This window comes from Herpailurus yagouaroundi, unplaced genomic scaffold (genome assembly GCF_014898765.1).
Source record: "Herpailurus yagouaroundi ecotype Mexico unplaced genomic scaffold, PumYag 162, whole genome shotgun sequence".
Lineage (NCBI taxonomy): Eukaryota > Metazoa > Chordata > Mammalia > Carnivora > Felidae > Herpailurus > Herpailurus yagouaroundi.
Genome location: NW_024412403.1, coordinates 70,922,160 through 70,947,896, shown reverse-complemented (window position 1 = coordinate 70,947,896; position 25,737 = coordinate 70,922,160). Strand labels below are relative to the sequence as shown.

Here is a 25,737-nt window from a genome sequence, read left to right as displayed (position 1 = left end):
TTCATTCTCCCTCCTGGCCACAAAGTGCAAAATCAAATCCTCCTTTCTAAGCAACAGTCCTTCCAAATATTTAAGCCCTTCCAAAAATTCTTCCCCCACCCATCTTTTCCTCTATCCCCACATCTAGTTTTCTCAGGGCTACATATGGACAGTGCCCCAAATTGGGCTTCCTGACTCTCTTGCAAAGCACGTGTCAAAGCAGGCGTGTCAAGGAGCAGGCTGCATTCTACATCCTGATAAAGGAAACAATTTTTCCTGTTTGTGGGCCCTGCTTCTGGGCTCCCAGGGAAGCAAATCCTCACCGCATGGGCTCTATTTCTGCCCAAAGCACACCTTGTACATCTGCTTCATGGGGGGGGGGGGGCGGCCAAGCTTACAAACCTCCCTGGTTCCTAGGTTCCTATAAGATTAAAGTCATACAACCTTCTACATACTAAAAATCTAAGATAAAATCTGTAACTTTCTGAAATGCCTTTGGCCATGGTAATTCCTAACTCTTTATGTAAAAAAGATCAAACGTATAACCGTTTTACGTTATAACGTTCGTACGTTACGAACACCAAATGTTCCTTCCCTGGAGCTCTCTCTTTGTGAAGACTGTGTATACAGAGCGGCTAACTTGGGTCCGAATAAAACTCTTTTCCTTTAAAATTTAAGAAAGGTTTGCTCATTTTGCATCAACATTCCGCAAAAGCCTAACAGTGCCTGGCCTCTGGGCTTCTCAAATCGACTCCCCAGGCCGACAGTAAGTAGGGTCGGCTGCCTGTTCGGCTTTCTTGCTCTCATCCACAGTCCAACTCCTTCACCCTCTCCACCTCCAGGTCCCCATTCCGACCACCCAGCCCCGTGCTTCCCCTTTCCCCGGCTGGCACCTGACTGAGAAGACGTGGTCGAGACACGATGCCGCGCAGATCGATGTAAACGGGGGAAGAGAGCCCGCTCTTCAGTACGAAGTTCCCAAATTTAAAAGCCTGCACGTCGTACAAACCCGTTACCAACGACTCCAAATCCGCTTCTTGGGCTGCCATGGCCACGCGCTCCCGCTCCCGTTCTAAACTCCAAAGCGCGCCTGGCCTGCGGCGCCCCGATACCGTCACCCGAGAAAGCCCCGCCTCTTCCTCCCTGACTTCCGGCGGTCACGGCGCATCTCTGCCAGTCTGAAAGTAGCGCGGGCTGTCCGGTGGTGGAAGCGAGGTGGATGCAGTCGTTTGTGCTTCTGCTGGCTGCCTCTGGATCGGGTCGCTGGAGTTCAAAGTTCCGAATACCTAGATTGACTCCCGAGTCATAAAGCCAAGGCTCTCTGGAGAGTTTGTGTAAAGCCTGCCCACTTTGTAGCGCAATGGCCCCTTAATTAATCTCTTCCTGGCTGAGCCTGTCGTTAATCGCCAATGTTAGCCATGATTCCCGCCTCCCTCCCTCCGCGTACCTATCCCTGCCTCGACCCTGGTTTCTCCAAATAGACTGAAAGCTCTCGAAGACAGGGATATGTCTTAATTCTTGTTAACTTCATGGCATCTGGCACATGACAATGTCATAGCAATTCGTACATGGGACCATAAAGCGCTTAGGTAATTGTTTATTACCTCTTCTGTCGGAACTGTGTCCTGGAGGAGGACTTGTGTTAATTCCTGTTAGAATAGCTCAGCTGCTTGGCGCGTTGTAAGTATACAGCAGATGTGGAAGGGAGGGAGGAGAAGAGAGGAGGATATATTGCTCCGTATCAAGGTTATCCAGGAGGATAATCTTGCCAATCTGAAAATGCAAGCGTATTTGGTCCTTACAAATAAATCTCTTAATGTGGGGGAATTCCCATTATGTGTAGAAGGCACACATTTAAGGGAAATAACCCTTAAAACCATAGGGCTCATGATGGTTACTCATTAAAGTGATTCTGATTTCATTCTGATTCTATATTTCGATATTTCTAATGTCTGTATGTTCTCTGAAGAGATTGTGCTGACCAGCCAGTATGAAGAACCCATGCTTTTGAGCGTTGTTTCTCATTTCAAATAAATACAGTAAAATTTTGATGAAAAAGAAGCCAAATGTTTATAACAGTTTTATTCTTATTGGCAAAGTAAACTAATCAAAACACTTGATCTGTAATCACTTACGCTTGGGTGGCTCACCCAGACCTGTTCATGTCTGTATAGGCTAATCCAGATTCTGAGAGCAGACCATGATTCAGCAGCACAAATTTCTGAGATCCAGCTCAGAAGGCCTGACAATTTTCTAAGAAAGTTGGCATTTGGAACACAAGGCTGGAGTTAACAACACACACCTGAGATTTACTTGACTTTTTTTTTTTTTTTCCTGTTTTTTTTTTTTTTTTTTGGATAGGGAAATGCCTTAGGATACTTCTCCAGGCTGCAAAATTGTTGCTTTCTTTCCAAAATGCTGGGCAAAAAGTGTTGTAATAATAATGTGATATTTTCATCTTGTCAAAGGCTTTCATATATTTGGGAAAGAGAAAAAAAATTACTCTTTCCTTTGAACAATGGTTTTAATTAGAAAGAAAAGAAAAAGACCACCAGAAATAATATCTTTAGTATAGTGTATTTATAGGAATGCATAACTTGTGAGATGTACATTTTGAAGTTTCATCCGTGACTTATAACATTTACTGTAGTAATAACAAGACAGAAGGTCATCACTTTACAACATTACACATGAGTGATTTTGACTTACAAATAAAATATTTACAACCTACCTTTACAAAACGACATTGTGTGCATACAAAATGAACTGCAGAAAATTTTAAAAATAATAAGACAACCAAAAACCCAGAAGATACACTTAAGGCAGACCAGCAAGACACTGAAATAATTAAGGCTGTGGAAGTCTTCTGCACCTTGAAAATATAGAGCTATTTATCAATACTGTGGAGTGGTTTTAAATCAATTGTTACAAGCCTGATGGAAGTATGTACTTATATGTATATGTGTAATGGTCCCTATGGGGAAACCTATCCACTTATGGATAAGGCCCTTGATCTCAAGGGCCAGAGAAGCCACCCCAAACTCTCAAAAGACTTGGTGGGGATGGGTCACTCAAAACCAAGAGATGCCAATGCAGTTTGCAAACCAACTATTAATAATTCAAATATAAAGATACTCCTGACCCCAGGTAAACAGATAACCTAAATGATGGCCCCATTATGTTTCAGGCTTTGTTCACTTGGCTCTGTGGACTTTAAAGGACAGCAAGTAATTCCCAAATGAGTAGACCCTAACTCCACCCATCAGCCCTAATGGTTTTGAATGGCTCTAAGTGGTTTTCCAGTAGAAAAACTGACCGACCTGGGCTGTCTTCAACTGGATAGATTTCTGCATATGAGCAATAACATATACATACATATTATACACTATATACATGTACAGATGTACATATATCCATATATTCCAACAGTTGCACTTTGATCACTACTGTTTTCTGACTAGGATCTCATTCTGACGGGTATGTTTAGTGTTTTTCACAGTCTTCACATTGGTCCTAACTACTGGTTTTACTCACCTTCCCCATAGAGCAGGCTGGAGTTTGGCAGAAACAGAAGTAAAAGCACCAGGGTCAAAAAAATCAGACACAGAGATGACAGATATGGCTTAAGTTAGTAAGAGGAGATATATGTTTTGTTAACTTCATAACCACAGTCTCTGAGAGCATGGTAACAGTCCCCATAATACTCCACGATGTGGATTCATCTCTTGATAGAAGTCAGGCATTGATGGAACTCTTAATGCTAGCTATCCCTGGGCTAGCAAATTAGCTTGTTAAATTTTATTTGCACTGTTTTCCCTCTACCCACCTTTTTCTCAGCTATCCTCACCCTCTGAAATAACAGGCATCTGAATAAACAATTAATCTCAATCATTTGAATAAAACTAAATCTGACCACATTTTAGAATCTCCCAACAAACAGGCTGACAAAACACAATAGCCTATGAGTATTTCAGGCTTTCACGAGTATTAATTTCAAGCTTCCCAAAAATGACCCTTAAAGATGAAAATTTGTCTTAAGAGTAATTGATTTCTCCTCTCCTCTAACTTCTACACATATGAAAAATGCAGAAATGCCTTTCATAGAAGATACAGCCTATGATATTTCTGTGTTCTATTTCTATATAGATTTCTCACATGAATAATATTTCCTATCAAAATGTCTAGGGCTATGGACAAATTTCAGCTCTTTCCAATCCTCTAGAATTAATGAAACAACTGAGAGCCTTATAGTTTTTAGAAAATAAATATTAACACAGTAGCTTCCCTTTTCTTAGTGGAGTATTATGAACTTTATCTTTTCTAAACCTGCCCCAGGTTTAATTGTTAATTTCCAAATGACCCCTAGACTTTAAATAGTTAAGAACAATCATAATGTGAATAAATCCACTGGAAGCCCACAGACAGTGTTAGCCTAACCCAGACTCCACAGACACACTACACGGGAGAAAAAGGAATAAAGCCCACATTCCTCAAAACCAAACAGGGGAGTGGTGAGTTTGCACTTTTGCCCTACTGCAGAGACCCCTTATGTTTGCAATATTTCCTCCTCTATCAAATTTGTGGGACCAAGTTTTAGTTAATACACAGAAATGACCACCACCTAGTTTATAAGGTATTTGCTCCCTCATGTTCTCACAAATCTAAATTTCCATGCTCTTTCACATAGGCAAGCAAACAGGAATGACTAACTCCTGGGCACTAAATCATGGAGACTATAAGAAAGCAAATATGCTACTCCAGAAACTCTTAAGTATCTTTAAAAAGAGAGAGAGAGAAAGAGAGAGAGGGAGAGAGAAATCCAAGGTTTCCCCTCTAAAATCCAACAGTTCTATTCATTTCTACACCTGTACATGTAATTTGCTTCTTATGGTGGATGCCAGTGAGATTCTGAAGAAATGAGTTGTGATATCAGACAATATTTTATTCTTACTTCTGCCCTCCCAGTGAGGAAAGTGGCTGTTTGGGTTCTTCTCTGTCAATGTTTCCCAAGCATATAGCTTGAGAACAGAGAGCAGCAGCTGCTTTGGAGGGCACCCTAAGCTGTGTCTGCCATCAGAAATACTGGAGAAAACAGTTTATTCACATAAGACCATCAGGTCTCCTAACCTTTTTCTGTAGACATGCTTTTTAAATGATTGAAATTACAGGCTAAGACCAAATAACATTTAGACAAAGAGCACCTGGCACTTCCAATTAAAATCAAATTACAGAATTTAATCTTACGAGTTTGCAAATGGTATCCTAAAACATGAGTATTGAAAACCTGGAATGTTCAAAGTTACTATCAATAAAATTCTTAGCACTGGCAGTGTGTAGCACTTAAAAAAAATCAAAGTTTTTTTTTTAGGCATCCCAACTATGCTAGTTTCCCAACATTCCTATGAGATTAACGTCCCTCCTCTCCACCCCCCCATCCCATTTCAACAATGGGGACATTTGGGACAGAAAAAAACAAAGACTTTCTGTAAGAAAGGACGAATCAGGAATAGCTGAGGTTGAAACTCAAGCATTCCTGGCCTCACCCTATATTCAGATGTTTTCATTTAAAAGATATTTTAACATAAAGAAAAAAAATGCTGCAGTATCAGTCAGTCTAAATACAATGAACTTCTTTATCTCCCCACCTCCCCTCTGAAAGGCACTACTATTTATAAAGGCTTTGTGAACAACAAAGCGGTGAAGCCAGCTTTTCCTCTGCTTCCTCTACTCACCCACGAGTGTTTATGGCTGTGAGAGTCCTGAAGGACACCTCGACATTACAATTTTTCTCTTAAAAATTTTCCCACATTCAGCTGTAAGTGGATATAAATCTATTTAATCTGAAACAAATGTAGAAGATGCAGTAAATCATGGTACCTTTAAAAAATTATTACGGGTTGTCCCTGATCTTTTCTTCTTTCTGCATCCCACCCTTACAAAACAAACCTCAAAACTCTCTGCAATGAAAAACAACAAGCAAGAAACTTAGGACTTTCACCAACATTAACTGTTCCCATTTCAACTAGAAGCTCACTGTCACTAATTCCCAGTTAAGTTTTGATTTTAAGAACTGCGGTCGAAGTGGACCATTTTCTCTTCTTCCCCTCTCTACCAGAAAGTCATATCTGCTAAAACAGGTACAAGAAAGTGGTTACTAATCCTTTGTCCCTCACCATGGTTGCCCACAGCGCAACCTCAAGTACATTTCCCAGCCCCACCTTCTGGGCTTCCTTGTTAAAGCCTTCCTCGTTATTTCCAACGCCCTGTGGAGAAATCTTGAACCAGGACTGCTCTCTTACTTGGCACAGCAGGGGAGTGAGCAGGGGCTTTGCAGACAGGGAACCTCTCTGTTAGTTTTCTTCTGTTATCAAACTATATAAAATACACACCCTTTCTCTTCGGGCCTCTATTAAATGAATTCTACTCTAATGATTGTACTTTGGCTCCAGTTAACAGAATCATCCTACTTTTCATTTCTATGTCCTGCTTGTCCTGTCTCCTCACTTCCCCAGCATGTGTACTTTCGGGGAGGGGAAATTTCACGCAACCCCACACCTGGGCTGTCCCAACTCTGATGTAAAAGCTGATATAAAACCTTTGGCTATAACGTTCTGTCAGCTGCCTTCCCACAACATGATTTCATGAATGCTCTCCTGTGCCCTCTGTGCACCACTGTCCAAGGCCCAAATCTTCTCCAGCAGAAACTCAACCCATCTCTCACATGGTCATACAAACTCAAAAGGACTCGGCAGAGAGTTCTTTAGTTGCTGTGCACAGTGGATGAAACAGACCTTGCCAAGCCACATTTTATGGGTATTTGGAATCCTCAGCACCTGCCCTCCATCCCGTGACTAGCCCTAGGGACCAGGCTTTCTTCTTTTAGGCTAGATCTCACAATGAAGACATGTTTACTAAAAGGTTTTTTAGTAAATATGTTTAAAATTTTAAAATATTATATCAGATAGTATTTGTATATACATGTAGGTTTAAATGAAGACTAGAGAGGGTTGGTCAAGGGCAGGGTCTGAGGGAGGGCACCTCGGTGACCCAGGGCCATTCGAAACTAGGAACCAAATAACAGTCGGAATCAGTTTCCACGTATTTGGTTAATCCTAAAAATACGAAATGCTATCTAGTCTTATTGCTTGTACTTTCTACTAATTGATTAATCTATAATCTGGGATGGGATGAGGTGGAGGGTGGATGACGAAGTTGGCTCTGAGACCAATGGAAAAGACAGATGAGTATTTTTAATTCTATATTTCCGCTGTGGGAATAAGTGTTTTAATATATTAAAGTTCAGGCTTCATTTCCACCATTCTTTTTCATTTAGACAGATTTGTAATTCTATTTATCCTTCTTAAACTCTCTGCTTGCACTTTTGTGCAGCTCGATTTTAATCTTCTCAATCCTATCATAGGAGAGAAGCAATGCCATTAAACCTGATTGGAGGATAAACACTTGAGTTATATTTTTAAAATATTATTTGCATAATAGCAACTTTTAAAACACATCCTAGAAAACAAAGGGTGGGTCGTGTACCAACACAAAAAACCCAAAATTGTTCCTCAAAAACAAAGAAAGAAAAACAACCATGAAATGCCCAGGTTGAAGTTTTTTTTTTCCCCCCACTAGCAGGGGAAAGGGCAGTTCAGAATCACTGTGTGTGGAGAATACATGCCAGAAAGCAGCATTGGCCTCAAAGTGCAATGAGTCCTTTTGGTCCAGGGAAATATCAGCGGCTGAGTGGTGACAGGTATTGCAATCACAGTTGAAACTCAATGCTCCGTTAGAGTGATATATCAGATTTTATTCCATGGCTTCAAAAAGGACTTGGGACCAGGCCTTTAAAAGGCCTATATGGCTGCCTCCTTTTGGTAAGCACCCCTTAGCTTCCAGAAGGGGTTAGAAATAAAGCAAGCCAACTTTCTGAGGACTGCCTTCTACAGCTGTAGAAGAAGTCAGAAAGTGTCGTTACGTCGTTCTTAGGAACCGTAGGAAAGGTTTCTACTTGCCCTTTTGTATGAACCTGTTATATTCATTACCTAGTTCAAACCGAGTGTAGACATAAAAATAACCCCAGAACTCTTACTGTATTTGGACTTCTTTTCTGGCAGGCTTTCCTGCCAGATGAACTCTGAGCTGCCAGTGAATTTGGGGGTAGCATTTCATATACAGAACCTATGTTAATCAAATACTTGTGACTGAGAGAAAAATCTTCTCATTCACGGACTGCAAAAGGGTAACATTGCTTTCTCTTAATGCACGGGTTCTGGTAAAAGATTTCTATACAAGATTTATAAAATGCTCTAAAAAACTTGTCATCTAATTGTGCTTAGTCAAAACAACGTAATGCTTCGGTAAATAAATTACTGTCTTAACTGGAGCACTCAAAGTTACTTATGATTGATTTCATATATACCTCTATATTATAAAACTCTGAAACCTGAATGGGATATATTTTACTGTATGTGTATATGTATCCTATTAAGAAACTATATCTAAGTAATCTAAACCAGAATAGTTGGCATACATGATGTCTCTGTTAAATAGAACTTTTTGCTTAAAATTTCAGCCGAGTTAGAAACCTTTTATACTCACTACAGTGAGCTTTGGGTTTGCCCGGTTAACCACTCATTTTGGAACACTCTATTAAAATTGTCTAACAGCTAATATTCTTGTCCTCCTTGGCCCTCTCTTTAATGCTTTGGGTGACTCTTTGCATCTTTACCTCTTCCAAATGACCTTCTGAGATGTCCCTGGACTTAGGGTAATTTTACGGCTGCCCAGACCCTGAATAACCACTGACGAGGTTTAAGAGGTACATCGCTCGATCCAGAGAACTGCATGGAGTGAACTAACAGAATTATTTACAGACATTCAGTCTTGCTTTGGTTCACACTGCACTTCCATGTGAAACCCCAAGGGCCAGGAGATGGCTATGTCCCTTGGTTTACTCGGTTGACGATGTAGCTCTTGACATTGGGGATAGGCCGCACGTCGTTCTGATGCTTGCGGCGTTCTATGAAGCACGCCAGGCGGGAGGTGTCCAGGGGGATCTTGGAGTAGCTGCCATTGTGGGGCTGCAGCCAGGGATGCTGCAGGCAGGTGGCTGCCGTGGGCCTCCTCCGAAAGTCTTCCTGTAGGATCACATTGATGAAGTCTCTGGCGGCATTGCTCACACCACAGAAGTATTCGTGCGGGAAGCTGAAGTCCACCCTGCACACATTGATACATGTCTCCTCTTTACTCTCATCCAAGAAGGGGGACACCCCACTCAGCATGACATATGTCAGCACCCCGATGCTCCAGATATCTGTGCCCAGGGAGACGGGGATGCCTTGGATCACTTCTGGGGCAGCAAACTCGGGGTTCCCCAGCAGGTGGTGGATGTGGAAGTGGCCCGAGATCTGGACGGCATCCTCCAGGTCGATGAGCTTCACTCGAGGTACTGGAATGCGAAGGTCGATGAGCAGGTTTTCCGGCTGAGGAGACCCAGGCGTGAGGGAGAAGAGAAGGCAAGTTCAGCTCTCTGACTTGTCTTGACTACCAGTACGACTCTGGCGGTTCAAACACGGTTCTGCTATTCTTTGAAAAAGCCTATAGAGCATGAGAAATTGCCCATGCAAAGTGCACAGGGGGCTCCAAACTAGACTAAATTCGGAGTTTGGGTGGCAGTTCAGAGAAGCTGTTTGACATTGAAAATCATGTCTTCTCAACCACCCCTTACTTCTGCACTGATTCCGAAAAAAAGAATGAATTATTCATTTTGGAAAACAGAGCCTTCTTTGGGAGCACCGTCAAAAAACTGACATTTACTGGCTTCCTTCTAAAATGTTAGACGAAGTGGTAAAAGCTTCCCTACCTTCTCTCACCCCAGATGTCACTGTGACTCTGGTGAGTTCTCATAATTCACGAGAAACACACTCAAATTGTGTGACAACCCAGTTTCTGTTTAATATTCCTAAGGATCCTAATCTAAGGAAATGAAATGAATTAGAATGTACATCTCTCAAGGGTAATGATGAACAGGCCATCTCCCTGCAAGGGTAGCTATTTCTTATTACCTTGATGTCCAAATGGGCCACCCTGCAGTTGTGAAGATACTGCAGAGCTTCTATGATGTCTCGGATATAGAAAGCTACTTTCTCTTCCATCAGCTCATCGTGATGCATAAGGTAGTCTAAGAGCCGGCCATCATCCATCCTGGAAGCAGGGGGGAAGGAAAAGGCAGAGGAGATACGTTTGGAAAGAAATGGAAAAGTAACACAATACAAATCCGCGAGAGCTCTAAAATCTCTCCTATCCCCCTTAGAAATGAAGATCTATTTGCCACACGTGCGTATTTTAGTTAGAGCCCAAAGTTACTCTAAGGCTCAGAACTAAAATTAATTAATTAAAAAAATGATAGATGTGATGTGCCCCACGGAAGAAATCTGTGTAACCTTAAGACACATCTTATGTTGCTAAAAATCGCTCACGAGGAAAAAGGTCTGACACTCTTAAGAGATTAGGTTGCAAAAGAAAGTCTTGAGAAAGAAAGAGAGAGTTGCTTTCCCTCAATATTCCACTTAACTGGAACCTGGTGGCTGCAGGCCGCCCCAAATATGTTTTGCAAATTGCTTTTATTTGTCCATGTTTAATTGGGGAAAATGGAAAGTGAACAAAGTTTGTCTTTGGCATTCTTGACCCCTTTTTGAATTTTTTTTTTCAACGTTTATTTATTTTTGGGACAGAGAGAGACAGAGCATGAACGGGGGAGGGGCAGAGAGAGAGGGAGACACAGAATCGGAAACAGGCTCCAGGCTCTGAGCCATCAGCCCAGAGCCTGACGCGGGGCTCGAACTCACGGACCGCGAGATCGTGACCTGCCTGAAGTCGGACGCTTAACCGACTGCGCCACCCAGGCGCCCCTCTTGACCCCTTTTTGGATCCTTTGCCTTTGGAGCAAGTTTCCAATCTTAAAAACTGTTGACTAAGGACATGGTGGGGGGCGCCAGTCTGATCCAGATTTGAATCCTGATTCTGCCACCTACAGGCTGCGGGCTTGGGACCAGACATTTAAACTCCGTGTTTGAGTTTCTTCATCTTTCAAGTGGGAATGACAACAACAGCAATAACACCCACTTCATTATGAGCGTTGTGCAAGAATCAAGTGAGGCAATGTGGCATTTAAACATAATTGGTAGAAATAGTAAATGCTCAATAAATAGTAAGTATCTTCAGGTACCCTGCGCCCTCTTTAGCAAGGAGTGACCAGATGTCAGACTGACATTCTAATGTGCACTGGGCTGTCAAAGGCACATCCCCAGGAAATACTCAGGCAGAGGAGCTTGAACCAGAGGCAGAAACAACCTTTGAGCACAGCTGAGCCTCACCCCCAGCCATGCTTCCATTCTCCTCTCTAGCTTATTCCTTCCCACTGGTCTCTCCTGCTCTCCTGGATGGGGGTAAAGCCTAGGGCCTTGCCAGGGGTGGGGTGGGAGTGATTAGCATGGAGTGCAGTGGAGTTGGACTGGGTTTGTTAGATGCACCCCACCCCTCGACTTCTTGCAGCACTGCTCTGAGACCTGAAAGCCTCAGCATTAAGTTCACTCTCAGAACTTTTGGGTCATGCAGACACCCAGGCTCCACCCTAGACTAGGGGATCAGAACCCCAGTTGCCCAGCAGAGAAAAGCTCTACCAGAGATTTGGATAGTCACCAAGGGGGGACCTCTGGTCAGAGCGTTACCAAGCTTTAGCACAGGGTTTAGCTCAGACACTGCCTCTCCACTCATCTCCTAAACCTCAAGTCCAACAAACACCCTTCCATGGTCTCACAACAACCCTCCCCAAAATGTGCGCTTCTTTCTCAACATTTGCCACATGAAACTGAAATCATTTACTCAGTGACTGGTCTTCCTCATCAGACTTTGAGCTCCTCAACGGCAAGAACCACACCTTTCCATCTTTGTTCCTTCCACCCTGGCCCAAGTCCACACGGCAGTTGGCACACGGGAGTACTCATAAATATTTGCTAAACAAGCTCAATCCACTATTCATCTCATTTAATCCCTGTAACAAGTCTGAGAAGTGGAAATAAATCTTCACAGATTTCAGACTTATTTCAGACTTCAGATTATTTCAGACTTCACAGATGAAGATGTGAGGACCAGAAATCTAAAGATCTTGCCCCAAATCACAGAGAGGGGATTAGAGCCCAGGCTCTTTACTCCAAGAATGGCTTCCTTCCATTGCACTGTGGCAGCCTGGTAAACAGCACCTTCCCTTGGAATGACAGTTAGTGAATCTGAAGAGGCCAAGTTTCTGAGTCAGTCGTACTACTTTGATATGCGAGTGATAATATCTTTTATTGGAACTTGGGCATAACACATTGTCACCTGCAAATGAAAATAGTTCACTGCCAACAGAATACACCTTTTGAGTTAGGAAGCTGCCCCGACAAAACGTTAGGTTCCAGAAGGCTGTTTGTAAGTATCATTTGTTAAGTCCAAGTGACAATTGACCAGCGACTACACAGCTATATAAAGTATCAAACAAGAATTACAAGTATTAACAGAGTTGGTTTTGTCTTCTCTTGTTTCTTGGCAACCAATTAAAAAGTGTAGCCAAAGAGGTTTGTCTTTTGGCTGTCTTTTTTTCATAAATAAATTTATAAGTTATTGCTTCTAAAGGCCTTCATACACAAACACCTAGACGAACAAGCACATAAGAGCAACACTAAAATGGCACCTGAAAAGCTGTAAGTGAAGACACTTCTCTTCTGAACACAGGCTCATGTGGAGCCATACACAGCACTGGTGTTGGGTGCCAGGTCATCAGCACCCATCTGATAACATCGCTAGGAGGGCTCAATACTTCTGAAAGGACTTTGTTCTCTTTAGCCTCTGTTAGATCTCTGTAAACCACAGAGCATGATCTCCATCCTTAGCTTGGGGTAGCAGTGGGGAGAATGTGCTTTATTTGATGTATTCTGGAGCTAAGTATATGGTTGCCTGAATTCCTAGAAAATCTGGAATGAGTAGACTATTTTCAAGGCAAGTGTCCACGTTATAAGAATTTCTTGGGTGGTAGACCATGCCATGGCAGTAAATCGATGCACAAACCCCTCTTTCATCTCAGCTCCGCCCCCTATTGTCAAGAAGCTTTTCCTAAACTCCTGCCCAGCCGCAGAGTCCATAATAGAAAGCACATCAGCATCAGAGTGGGAGAGATATGGGTTCAAGTCCCAGTTTCTCCATCCCCTAGTTGTAAGGACCTTCCTTATCCTTGATTTTTTCTAATCTATAAATGGCAACCGCATTTTTATAAATGGATGGGAGAATGCTTGTTACATACAACACTTTGTACACTATAAGACGTTGCATAAAATGAAACTGCTGTTTCCAGTGGACAATAAATGGCCCAGACCCCAGACAGCCGGGGACCACTAAGAGACACCTGTACTTACAGTTCCAAAATCAGGATGTAGGATGTGGGGGACTCATAAGTGTCATGGAGAGTGATGTACTGGGGGTGCTGCAGGTGCTGAAGTAGGGCAGCCTCGTGGGCGGCCTGCTCTTTTTTCTTCATTTTTTTGCTAACAAATTTCACAGCGACATCCTTGCGGGTAGCTTTGTGAATGCATTTCTTTACAATGGAGAAACGGCCTCTGGAAAGCGAAAGGGAGAAAGCGTTTTGCCAGGCTTCATTGATCAATTAGGTATTATTTTATTCAAGGGTGTGTACATTTTTATCTGAAGTGGTTAGACAGTAGCATCTTATTAGGAATCCTACCTTTTCTATATTTTAATATTTTTTAAAGTTTATTTATTTATTTTGAGAGAGAGAGCACAAGCAGGGGAGGGGCAGAGGGAGAGGGAGTGAGAGAATCCCAAGCAGGCTCCTCACGGTCAGTGTGGAGGCCTATGCGGGGCTCGATCTCACAACACTGGGGTCATGACCTGAGCTGAAATCAAGAGTTGGACGTTCTATCGACTGAGCCACCCAGATGTCCCACAGGTTCAATTTTCCAAGCAGAGTATATTTATATAAAATACAACAATAGTAATGTTAAAGAAGGAGGAATTCTAGTCTATGATAATTTCAAAAACATTTTTAAAGAGTCATTTTTGGGGTGGATGGCTGTTTCAGTCAGTTAAGCGTCCAACTTTGGCTCAGGTCATGGTCTCATGGTTCACGGGAGTGTGTGCGCTCTCTCTCACTCTCTCACTAATAAATGAATAAAAGCATTAAAAAAAATAAAGAGTCAATTTTTAAATTTAATTTTTTTTATTATCTTGGTGTTATGGAAACTTTCTAATACACACACAAGTAGAAAGAATAGTATAACAGATCTGTGCACCCAGAAGCCAGCTTCATTAATTGTCAACATTTTGCCAACCTCATTTCATCTATTCCTTTCCCACCTCTTGCCTTTTTTTCTGTAGTATTGTAAGCAAAATCCAGATATCATGTTATTTAATTCAGTAATTCTTGAGTTTGCATCTCTGATTGACAAGAATACTTAAAAATGTATAACCACCAGGGCCCCGGGGGGCTCAGTAGGTTGAGCTTCTGGCTTCAGCTCAGGTCATGATCTCACAATCCCTGGGTTTGAGCCCCACATCGGGCTCACTGTGTCAGCACAGAGACTGCTTCAGATACTCTGTTCTCCTCTCTCTGTCCCTCCTCTGCTTGTGCTCTCTCAAAAATAAATAAACATAAAAAAATGTATAACCACCATGCCATTTTCACATCTAACAAAATTTGCCACATCTAAAATAGAATGGTTTCCAGACTCAGCAGTAGCCCAATAGGATGTAGTAATAACGGGAAGTAGAAGAGGGAACTTACCAACAACTGGTCAGAGAAAGGGAGAGTCAAAGAGGTGACAAGACAGTGCCATCCTAGGCCTGTCCCTGAGGCACCCTAACCCACGAGTAGAGAAGTCAATGGCCCAAAGAGCAGTCCATTCCTCTAGAGGAAATGTATGTATCCGACACCACCATGAAGATTGTCCAACTGACTCCTTGACCTGACTCTGTGCTCACCAAGTGACTTTCTGACAATAATAAGTGTTTTTCCACCATAGATTTTCACAAAAGAAATAATGTGCTAATAAATAAAGCACATATTAGGTAAATATTAATTGAATGCCTATTATATAGCAGACATTATTCTTCTTGCATAGTAAGCAAATACTTGGTCAAACTGGCAGCTCTATTCTACATTGTAAATTAATAAATTGCCATTCTAAAAAAAAAATTGCCATTCTCGTATTTTTTAAAGTAGTCTCTATGCCTAACATGAGGCTTGAAGTCATGAGCCCCAGATCAAGAGTTGCATAATATACCAACTGAGCCAGCCAAGTGCGTGCCCCTCCATTCTGGTTTTTAACAGCATTCTTTTGTTTGATTATTAGAGGTCACTCCTTCCAGAGGACTTCAGATGCATGAGAACAATTGAATATTGGGGAGAACTCTCCTGAACTAAGTGGTCATGTTGAGGTACTGCTGTACCTTAAATTTTTAAATTAAGTAATTTATTTTGAGTGGGGAGGGGCACAGAGAGAGAGGGAGAGAGAGGATCCCAAAGAGTCTGATGGGACGGGGTGGGGGTGGGGGCAATCCCATGAACCATTAGATCATGAACTGAGCTGAGATCAAGAATTGGACACTTAAAAAAAAAGTTTATTTATTTATTTTGAGGTGGGGAGGGGCAGACAGGGAGAGGAGAGAGAGAATCCCAAGCAGGTGCAGAACCCAGCATGGGGCTCGCACAAACCATGAGATCGTGACCTAAGCCGAAATCAAGAATCAGACGCTTAACTGACTGAGCCACCCAGGTGCTGCCCCCGCTACACCTTAATTTAAAAAAAAACAAAAAAACATGTGTGTTTATCTGAGTTATGCATTCCCATGATTTAAAAAGTCAATTCGCTTTAACAAGGTTTCTTATTAAAACTAATAGTATCCCATTCTCCTACCCCCACCCCCATTTTCTCTTACACTAGAGGCAGTTTAATATAGCAGTTAGTTATATTTAGCTGATTATTCAGGTAGCCTATGTTTGTGTGGCTACTTCTTAGTGTTTCAGTCTTCATTGTAATCTGCTGATACCTACCATGGAGAGTGAGATATTAGTCTCTCTCCCTCCCTTTCCCCAGCACGTGACCACTTTTCCCATCCCCTGTCCTCTCAACAGAATATCAAAAAAAAATATTTTTTTAAATGTTTATTTATTTTTGAGAGAGAGACATACACAGTGTGAGTAGGGGAGGGGCAGAGAGAGAGAGAGGGAGACACAGACTCTGAAGCAGGTTCCAGGCTCCTAGCTGTCAGCACTGAGGCTGACATGGGGCTTGAGCGTAGTAACCATCAGATCATGACCTGAGCCAAAGCCAGATGCTCAACCAACTGAGCCACCCAGGCGCCCCCAACAGAATGACACCTTAACTGATATTCAGTGTTTCCATTCTTGCGATTAGATCAGGGCTATTCACAGATGAAGCTCCAGTAAACTATGAATATTTTCCTTGTGATAGAATTCAATCATCGTTTCTGACAAAGTGTGTCCCTTATGAGCACCACTCAAAGATTAGTCTGGGACTAAGAAGTCACCGCAGTGTGACTGAGCGGTGGTTTTTATCACGGTTCCATTCTCAGAGCCTTGCTCTGCTTCTGTGGATATGCTCTATCCGTGCACAGCTTGAACGTGGCCTGGGATTTGTGTTGTTCCATGCACAGAATTAGGGGATCTCCTTCTTTAGCTATCTCTTCACTGAGATTTCCCACTCATTCTTTGGCTCCCAAGGGCCCATTTTTGTGGATGGGATTCCCTCAGAGTTTTAGCCTCTGGCTTGGAGTAACGTCGTGAGAGAAAGAAGGGAGGGAGGGAAAAGCATTTTCCTGCTCTCTTCAGCTCAGAGGGACCTCTTTTCCTGTCTTTTGGCCAGAAAGATGGGTTTCTTTTGGAGTTGCTCCCTGTGCATGCTGCCCAGTTCCCTGCTTTGACCCACGCTTGGGCTAAAGCCCAACAAACAAACCAGAGAACTCACTGCTACCATCCTTGACTTTCTTCAAGTTTTAACTTGGTTCCCCATTCTCCATGTTATTGACTTACAGAATCCTGAGGTAGTTGCTATTTTGGATTTTGTCCAGGGCTTCTGGTTGTCATCAGTGGGATAGGCTACCCTGGGCTTACTCTGTCCTGGCCGGCACTGGGGGTTGGCTCATTCTAAAAGCTGGGGACTAAACAGCTGTTTGCAAGCTCTGATCAGGGGTGTTGGTGTCTGTCAACTCGACCTTCACAGCAGGGCGATCTGAGTGGACTGTTTGGTTGGGAAAGCTCCGAAGCCGTTATCTTTAAGACTTTCCTCTTGGGCTGGTCAGATTTCCCAGAGAAAGATCCTCCTCCTCCCTGCCTAGTGGTGAAGCCCCGGTTATCCACTTCTGGAGCCCGCTGGCTAAGAGAGCTGGGGTCCTGAGTTATCCAAGCAAGGATTTGGCCTCATAACTGGTCCACTTGCAGTCAGGTTCTGCTGCCCCCAGCTGTGCCGGTGTCCCTGAGAACAAAGACACTTTCTTTTACCCTGTCTAGAGAATGAGCCTCTGGCGTTTTCCTGGATGGGGAAGGACAATTTGGAGATCTGGAGCTGCAGCCTCTCACACAGAGTGTCAGCCCACCCTCCAGTTTCAGCATCCTCTTTATACCGATTTGCAGAAGTACTTGCGCTGCCAGTGCCCGAGCCTTTGGGGGAATTCTGCTGCAAAAGTTGCACTGCCTCTCACTTGACCCCGCGACTGACTCGGATTGAGTGCTAGGTCATTTGTCACTCTGTCACTTGTTTTCTGCCTCTAACCTGTTATTATTGTTGTCTCTTCGTCCCGTGTCTTCATCCTCATGTGCCTGATTCGAAAAAGTCCTTTAGTGCAGATTCGGTGAAGTCTCGGGAGGGAGGGAAAACTGATGTCTCTGTTCAACTTGCCTTCCTTACCTGGAGGCCTGGCCCTGCTACCTTTTTGGATCCTGTGCAGGTAACCAGTCAGCATTCCCAGGGATAAATCTCTGGCTTCTTTATATTATAGAGGTGCCCATCTAGTTTATTTCCAGCTAACCATGCTATGCTCGAGTGCTCTTTCCTTCAGATGGACTTTAGCAGCGAAGATATTTCTTTCTGCACCATGGTTTTTATAATATTTTATTACCAGAGAACTAGTTTTTAAATGTTTACTCATTTTTGAGAGACAGAGAGAGAGAGAGAGAGAGAGAGACAGAATGTGAGTGGGGGAGGGCAGAGAGAGTGGGGGACACAGAATCCCAAGCAGGCTCCAGGCTCTGAGCTGTCAGCACAGAGCTCGATGCGGGGCTCGAACTCACGAACCATGAGATCATGACCTGAGCTGAAGTCGAATGCTTAATCGACTGAGACACCCAGGCACCCCACCAGAGAATTATTTTTAACAAGATAGTCATAGAGGCCTAGAATTCTAGGTTTAGGTGTGATGGAGAAAGTTGACTCACTTCTATGGCCCACAAATACCCTTCATGTGTTTCATGTAAGTGTCTACATGTTTTATTTCCTTTCTGTTAACATACAGCATTTTTAAAGGATCTCCTGAAACCATGAGGACTATACTTGGAAGAGAGGCAAAACTTCAGATTGTTGGAGATGAGATTTTTTTTTCATAAAACATTGATTGCTTTGAACAAATCAGAAACTTGATCTCCCCTTCAGGAAATATGAAAGCATCCATCTCTTCCAGGTAAAACATGCCTTAGCCCATGGCTATCAACAGTAAATGCACATCTCGGGAAGGAATTCACTGGTACATCCAGGTGATGCCACCAGTTTCATTTAGAACCAGGTGGGGAGGGGCACCTGGGTGGCTCAGTCTGTTAAGTGTCTGACTTCAGCTCAGGTCATGATCTCACCGTTCATGAGTTTGAGCCCTGCATCAGGTTCTCTATTGTCAGCGCAGAGCCTGCTTCGGATCCTCTGTCTCCCTTTCTCTCTGCCTCTCCCCTGCTTGTGAGCACTCATTCTCTCTCTCTCTCTCAACAAACAAACAAACAAAAATTAAAAAAAAAAAAAAAGAACCAGGTGGGGATTCACTACTGGAGTCATGCCATGCCTAGCTTCACAAACTTCAATATAATGTGGCAAACTAGATTTCAATTGCTAGAGCTTATTTTTGACAAAAATTTCTACAATGAGAAACCACATATGCTAGTAAAACAAACACAGGCTTAAGAATTGGGTAGCCCAGGGCTGGAATCCTGGCTCTCTACTTCCTAGTTGTAGGACCTTGAAAAAGTTACTTACCTCCCGAAGCCTGAGTTCCTTTCCTGGAAATCTACTCAAACACTACACCTCATGTGTTATAAGGATTAGATTTAATACCTTTTGTATAATACCTGCATAGTTTGGAACACTACAGAAACTCAATAAGCACCATCATTATCACCTTGGAAATTTCCATTGGCCCTTCCCTGCCCCTCTGGCCATACAAAGAAGAGAGAAAGCTGAGCTAAAGTTGTTGTTTTTTGTTTGCTTGTTTGTGTTTTTTTTAGAGAAAGAGAGGGAATATCAAGCAGGCTCCACGCTCAGCACAGAACTTGATGTGGGGCTCAATCCCACCACACTGGCATCATGACCTGAGCCCCTTATCAAGAGTCAGACGTTCAACCGACTGAGCCACCCAGGCGCCCAGAGATAAAGTTGGTTTTTGACGAAAAGCGCTGTAATGAAAGGCAGTGAATTACATTTAAATCCTGTCTAAGAAATGGGAATAATAAGCATTTTGGCTCTCTCCACAACCTCTGTCGCAACCACCTCACTTAGGAAATTTTATGCTTCATTGAGAGACGTCAATCAGAGATGGAGAAGATGCTAATGGCCCATTGTTTGTGGGTGCTCTTTTATTTACACATTCAGGGAGTGGGAGACTTGCCAGCGCTACCTACCCTCTCACCTAGACCACGTGCAAACTGATGCACATCTAGAGACGAGCCCCCTTTTCGTTTCGGCCCACCAACTATTTTGTGGGCCAGGTGATAGAGTTTTTTCATTATTTTGTTAAAAGTTATATTTTTATCTTTTATACTTTTGGGGACATACTTTTCTAACCAAAAGAAAGAGACAGAAACAGAGAGAGAGAGAGACGGAGACAGAGAGAAAGAGACAGAGACAGAGGTGTGTGTGTGTGTGTGTGTGTGTGTGTGTGTGTGTGCGTGCGTGTGTGTGTGTATGTAGGGGGCACTGGATTGAAAACATCCATGAAACAATGCACTTGTGCTTGAAACATGGACAAGAATGGAAACCTGTACCAAAAATTAGCGATTATACCTTCTTCCCAGGAACACATGGAACTTTTAACAAAAACTGACCATGTACTGCTTATAAATGAAGTCCCAACAAAAATCAGCATCGGTATCATATAAATCAAGTTCTTCAACCACAGTGTAATTAAGTTAGAAATCAGTGACAACTAGATAGTTTGTAAAACTCTCATACAGTTGAAAAATTTACTTTTTAAAGGATATTTATTTATTTATTTTTGAGAGAGAGAGAGAGAGAGCAGTAGAGGAGCAGAGAGAGAGGGAGACACAGAATCCGAAGCAGGCCCCAAGCTCTGAGCTGTCAGCACAGAGCATGACGTGGGGCTCGAACTCATGGACCTCGAGATCACGACCTAAGCTGAAGTCGGAAGCTTAACCGATGGAGCCCCTACAGTTGAAAAACTTAAAATATTTCTATTATGATTAGGTGAAAGAAAATAATCATGGTTGAACTGAATGATAATGAAACTGCCACATACCAGAACTCAGGGGAGGTAGCTAAAATTGTACCTTAAAGAAAAGGCTGAGCTTTAAATTCTTATATTAGAACAGAAGAAAGGCTGATAGTTGATGAGTGAGGCCTCCAACGTAAAAAGTTAAAAAAAGAGCAATAAAAGTACACATAAATATTCTGGCGTTTTCTTACTATAGAGAGAGCACACGGAGGAAAAGAAACAAACGGTAAAAGCAAGTCATTATTCGGATGTGATGTTGTTAAGTGCTCATGAAGGAATAGAAAATGGGGTCATTACCTTCCAATTTCATTCAGCTCAGTATAAGCTGAATCAAAATTATCCTTCCAAGAAATGGTGGCACCATCAGCAGCAGCATCTTTGGAAGAGAGAGAATCCATTTATGACACTGAGGAAGTCATGTAAGAATAAAGAAAAGGTTGACAGAAAAGCTCCCGCCTTGCCCCAAAGCAATTCTCATGGCCAAATATGGAGTCTAGCTCAGTGGGAAAAGGCCAGGATTCTCTGAAATGTTATTTTTAAAAATATCATCCCAGGGGAAACTGACATGACAGAGGCAGACTCCCCCTCCCTGTGCCATCTACATAAACAAAAGAAAACTTGGGACAATCAGAGACACAACCTCTGGATATTTTAAAAATAGAAATTTGGTAGAAAAAATTAAAAGAGAGAGAGAGAAACACACGGAAGGCCTAGAAAAGCCAGTGAGAATCAGGGCTGAGGGTGAAGGCAGCAGAGGAGAAGGGAAGAGTTACAAGGCCCAGAGGAGGAAAGGAGAGGAATGTGCTGGAAATACCCTAACCACTGCTCTCTCTCACCCTGCTGTCCTCAGACATTAACGAGCCTATCTGGTATACTGAATGCTGAATGATTTAGCTTAACCCAAAATACGTGCCTGAGCAGAATGTGGCAGTATTACCTTAAGAGGTGTTCATTCTCTGGCAATAATTTAAACACACACACGCACACATGCACACATGCATGCACACATGCACACCAGTATGTATTTGTGTTGTCCCTGGGGAACAAGGCTCACAAGAAGCAAAACATGTGACAGAATTCAGTTAGTAGCTCCAGAGGAGAGGACCACCCCCGCAGTGTGGGTCTTCTGACCACAGCTGGGCTGAGGTTCAGGTGCCTTACCTACATTGAATTCTGACACAATAGAGACCCAGGGCCCAGGTTTCCCAGTGAGTCATGAGTCTTAGGGAGCAGGGTGACTGGGAGGGAGCTTAGCCCCTGAGGACGCGCTGGGGAACACTTCCAGACTCAGCTGGGGGTTGGGCTATAGCCAAGGGCCCTAGAGGGTTTCTGAAGCCCCCTGGGAACTCTGGGATTCCCTGACCCTGGAGAGACATGGGTTTCTTGCCTTCTCAGTGTGGTGGCCTCCTCCTCCACCCCAACACACTCCCCACCCCCTTGCACCACGGAATACCTCACCACTTGGAGATTTCTTTGGGCTAGCAAGTGTCCTCTTTCAAATGTTCTTGGGACCAAAGTGGCTTGGTGAGACAGTGAATGGGGGGCCAAAACGAGAACCACATTTGTGAAATACTCGTGTGTAGCTATAGATACATCTTCATCATCCAACACATCCACCTAAAAATGTGTCCACTTGAAGTAAGACATTGTGGGAAGGCTAGGGGTGGGGAAACTATCAAATACTCATTCTGATTCCAATCCTTCAACCAGGTTGCTTTCCTCTCCCCAGTTTAAATTGGTGAGCGGGGCTGTGTCTGATGCTGGGAGGCACACTTAGGCCTGGCAGAGGTTCCCAGGGAGAGGAGGGCTGGTGTTCCCATCCAGGAAAAGGGGCAGACAGCATCCATACGACTCATGACTCCTTCTCACCCCTCTCTGTTCCTGGAGACACATGCGGGTGTCCAGGGACCCTGGTAGGCCCAGGGCAGACACTGGTGGCAGACCAAACTTTTGCTCCAAAATGGTTGAAATCACACTTTTCATCAGGTCTCTGAAATGTTACTTGACTGAAGACACTGGACAATCCAGGTTACCTCCCGCAGGGTGGCCGGCACCAGCGAGTGTGTGACAGCTGGCCAGGTGCCTTGCCTCCACCAGGGCTGCTGGGCATGGCTGGGACTCACCGTACTCTGGGAGTCGCACAAACTCTGAGGGCTCGCTGGGAAGGCTGATCCCCCAGGGGTTACTGGCGCTGACTCTGAACTGATAAGGACTCCCAGGGCTGAGGTCTTCGATGACGAGGTAAGTGTCCAAGGTCGAAGCTACAGACTGCTGCCAGGCCTGGGAACCTAGCACACAATTTCCAAGGAGAGGGAAAGAAGAAAACGCCAGAGGGACATTGTTTCAAAGACCTTCAGCAAACAAAGAAAGGAAAGCTGACACATTCTGTTCCATTCAAGGGGTTACAAAGTGGGCTCTGAAAGCCTGTGGGCCAACGGTGGCAGGTTTGGGCTCAGTGTCCTAAGTGACTGCGTATATCATGAGGGGTGTGGAAGCAGCTGGCCTAGGGGTTCTGGTCATTTCCAAATGTGTATGTGCGAGAAGGAAAAGACACAGATCATACAGAATTGACAGAAGGACGTGTGGCAAATTCTTAATAAGGCATAAAAATATATTATAAATAGCAAAATGAGAGAAAATACACATTTGGAAATGGAAACAAAATAGAAGTGAACATGCATTGAGCACGCCATACATGTAAAATACCGCAGAAGGCGTCTTCCCAGAATTCTCTCATTTAACTTTCGCACTTAAATCTCCAGAAACCGGTGAGGTTGGGAACACAGATCTCACTTTATACGTGAAGAAATAGAGGCTCAGAAAGAGGAAGTGATTTTCTCAAGAGAACTGTGTTAATAGGATGAACTATGAACTGAACAGCGTGGAACTAAGTGCAAGCTTTTGTGAGACATGTCTCCCAGCTCAGCACGAACACCTCTCTGCTGAGTGGGGAGACCCAAGAGTGAACAGCTTCAGAAAGATGCAGAAATGAACAGCTCTGTAACTGCACAGGGCCTGTTTGGTAGAAGAAAGAAGAGTTAAAAAACTACGAGTAATGGTGAGTAACACAAATGAGTTAGGCTCTGGCCACAACAAGCAGTTGTTTGAAATTCAGTTCTGTAATTCATTATGTGGTTCAGAGATGTGTTAACAACTAGAGCTACCTGGCAGCTTCTTATTTAACTAATTCTTCTTGATAATAGGTGACAGGTTCAGGTGTTTCTAACTGCTAAACTAATGCATGCATCCTTAGCATGTAAATGTAACAAAATTAAAAAATGAACAGTTTTTAAAAAATCATACATATGTGTATATATATATAAAATTTAAAGATCACACAAAATATATGATATATATATATAACATATGCTATATATATATACATATACATATGCTATATATATATATACACACATATACATATGCTATATATACATAAAATCTCTAAATTTTATCTGGGGATGGTGGTAAAGCTCTGCTCATGCTACCCTAGTTACTACTCTGGGAGAAAGGTCACAAATTACCAAACTTGATACCTGGGTTTAATGCCAGGCCTGTCTCTTACTAACTCCTGCCTCCGTGTTCCTCAACTTTCTTCAGGCCTTAGCCTCCTCATGTGTAAAACGGGCCTGACTGCTCCTGTCTGGGTGATTAGGCTTGTTAAGGACAAAAGTGCACGCGAAGGCACTTTGAAACTTGCCAAGAGTCATCAGCCCTTGGGCGAAGTTGGAGAGCAGGAGGCGGCTGTGGCCTGGAGCTGAGGTCCTTGTGCTGAGTTGGAAGACACAAGAAGGGACAGCTAATGAAAGGCATGAAGGCAAATAGTTCATGACTCTGAAGGATCTCCTTTCGAGGAAGAGAAGGAAGAAAGAGAAGGGCAGGGGAGCGAGCGTACCTTCCTCCCGGTACTCCACAGTGTAACCAGAAATAGTGCAGTTCCCAGTGCTGGAGGGAGGCAGCCAGCGGAGAATCACAGAAGTGCAGCTTCTCTCCTGGGCAATGGGGCGGTTAGGGGCTGCTGGAACACCTTTGGGGACAGAAATTACGGTCAAGTGCTATTTCAGCAGAACTTGGCACTTTACACCAAGGTTGAAAGTTACCTGGGAAACATTACCTTCCCCGTGTCTCAAATTTTTCCTAGGGTCTTTTCTACCAAGTGGCACACCTCTCTCCAGGCCCTGGGGAAGCCTGGGAGATACACTTTGGGGTTAGAACTTCTTCCTTGGGCTAAAGACTGCACACTGGAGTTAGAGCTTGGCCAGGCAACGATACGGGAAGTTATGGGGGACCACAGATAGCTCTTAGCGAAGACGCCTTCTCTTCCATTTGCTAGACCTTTACTTTGGAATTTCACAATGGACCTCTGCTTCCCCAGGTTGCAGGGAACCCTTGTAATGTCCACTTAAGATATTTGGTTAACACAAACTCAGAGAGAGAAAAAGTAGAATGGTGGTTGCCAGGGGCGGTGGGGAGGGGGGTTGGGGAGCTGTTGCTTAATGGATATAGACCTTAGTTTTGCAAGATGAAAAGAGTTCTAGAGATAGGTTGCACAACAATATGAATGTACTTAACATTACAGAATGTACAGTTAACATTGGTGCAGACGATAGATTTTATGTTATATGTATTTCACCATAATAAAAAATATCTTAAAAGTATAAAAAGGGTTTGACTAACAAAGACCCTGTACCTTGCACTTTAACTGTAGCAGACGTAGATGTGGTGCCATGGTCGTTCGTTGCTATGCAGGTATAAATCCCACTGTCTTGGGGCATCAGATTGCAGATCTTCAGGGTGATTTCCCCAGAATCACTAGAGACACCAAAAGGATGCTCTTCAGACTCCAATAATGAGTCAATTGACTGATGGGTAAAATCCCCAGGGTGGGCACAAGGTGTGCTGAGCTGAATCCTCAGGCTCAAGGTCTCATCCCAGCTCTGTTATTTTCCTACACACCTTGGGTGATCACCTTATTTTTCT

General features: G+C 43.4%; 2 protein-coding genes across 15 annotated transcripts in view; both read right to left on the bottom strand.

Moving 5' to 3' along the window:
- The window catches only part of UMPS (uridine monophosphate synthetase), a 31,932-nt gene extending 30,825 nt beyond the window's left edge, over positions 1–1,107 (bottom strand). The window contains exon 1 of one of the 2 annotated variants that reach the window (XM_040484770.1): positions 873–1,107. In XM_040484770.1, the coding sequence (XP_040340704.1) occupies positions 873–1,028 (156 nt within the window). In that variant the 5' untranslated portion in view covers positions 1,029–1,107. The remainder of the gene's footprint in view (positions 1–872) is intronic. The other variant, XM_040484769.1, reaches the window with a different exon arrangement.
- A 1,430-nt stretch (positions 1,108–2,537) lies between these two features.
- Positions 2,538–25,737, bottom strand: part of KALRN (kalirin RhoGEF kinase) — a 673,147-nt gene continuing 649,947 nt past the window's right edge. For all 13 annotated transcript variants that reach the window (XM_040484739.1, XM_040484740.1, XM_040484741.1 and 10 more), the window contains 7 exons: positions 25,448–25,569; positions 24,653–24,784; positions 22,881–23,045; positions 21,055–21,133; positions 13,431–13,631; positions 10,047–10,185; positions 2,538–9,464 (listed from right to left, as the gene is read on the bottom strand). In XM_040484739.1, the coding sequence (XP_040340673.1) occupies positions 8,919–9,464; positions 10,047–10,185; positions 13,431–13,631; positions 21,055–21,133; positions 22,881–23,045; positions 24,653–24,784; positions 25,448–25,569 (1,384 nt within the window). In that variant the 3' untranslated portion in view covers positions 2,538–8,918. The remainder of the gene's footprint in view (positions 9,465–10,046; positions 10,186–13,430; positions 13,632–21,054; positions 21,134–22,880; positions 23,046–24,652; positions 24,785–25,447; positions 25,570–25,737) is intronic.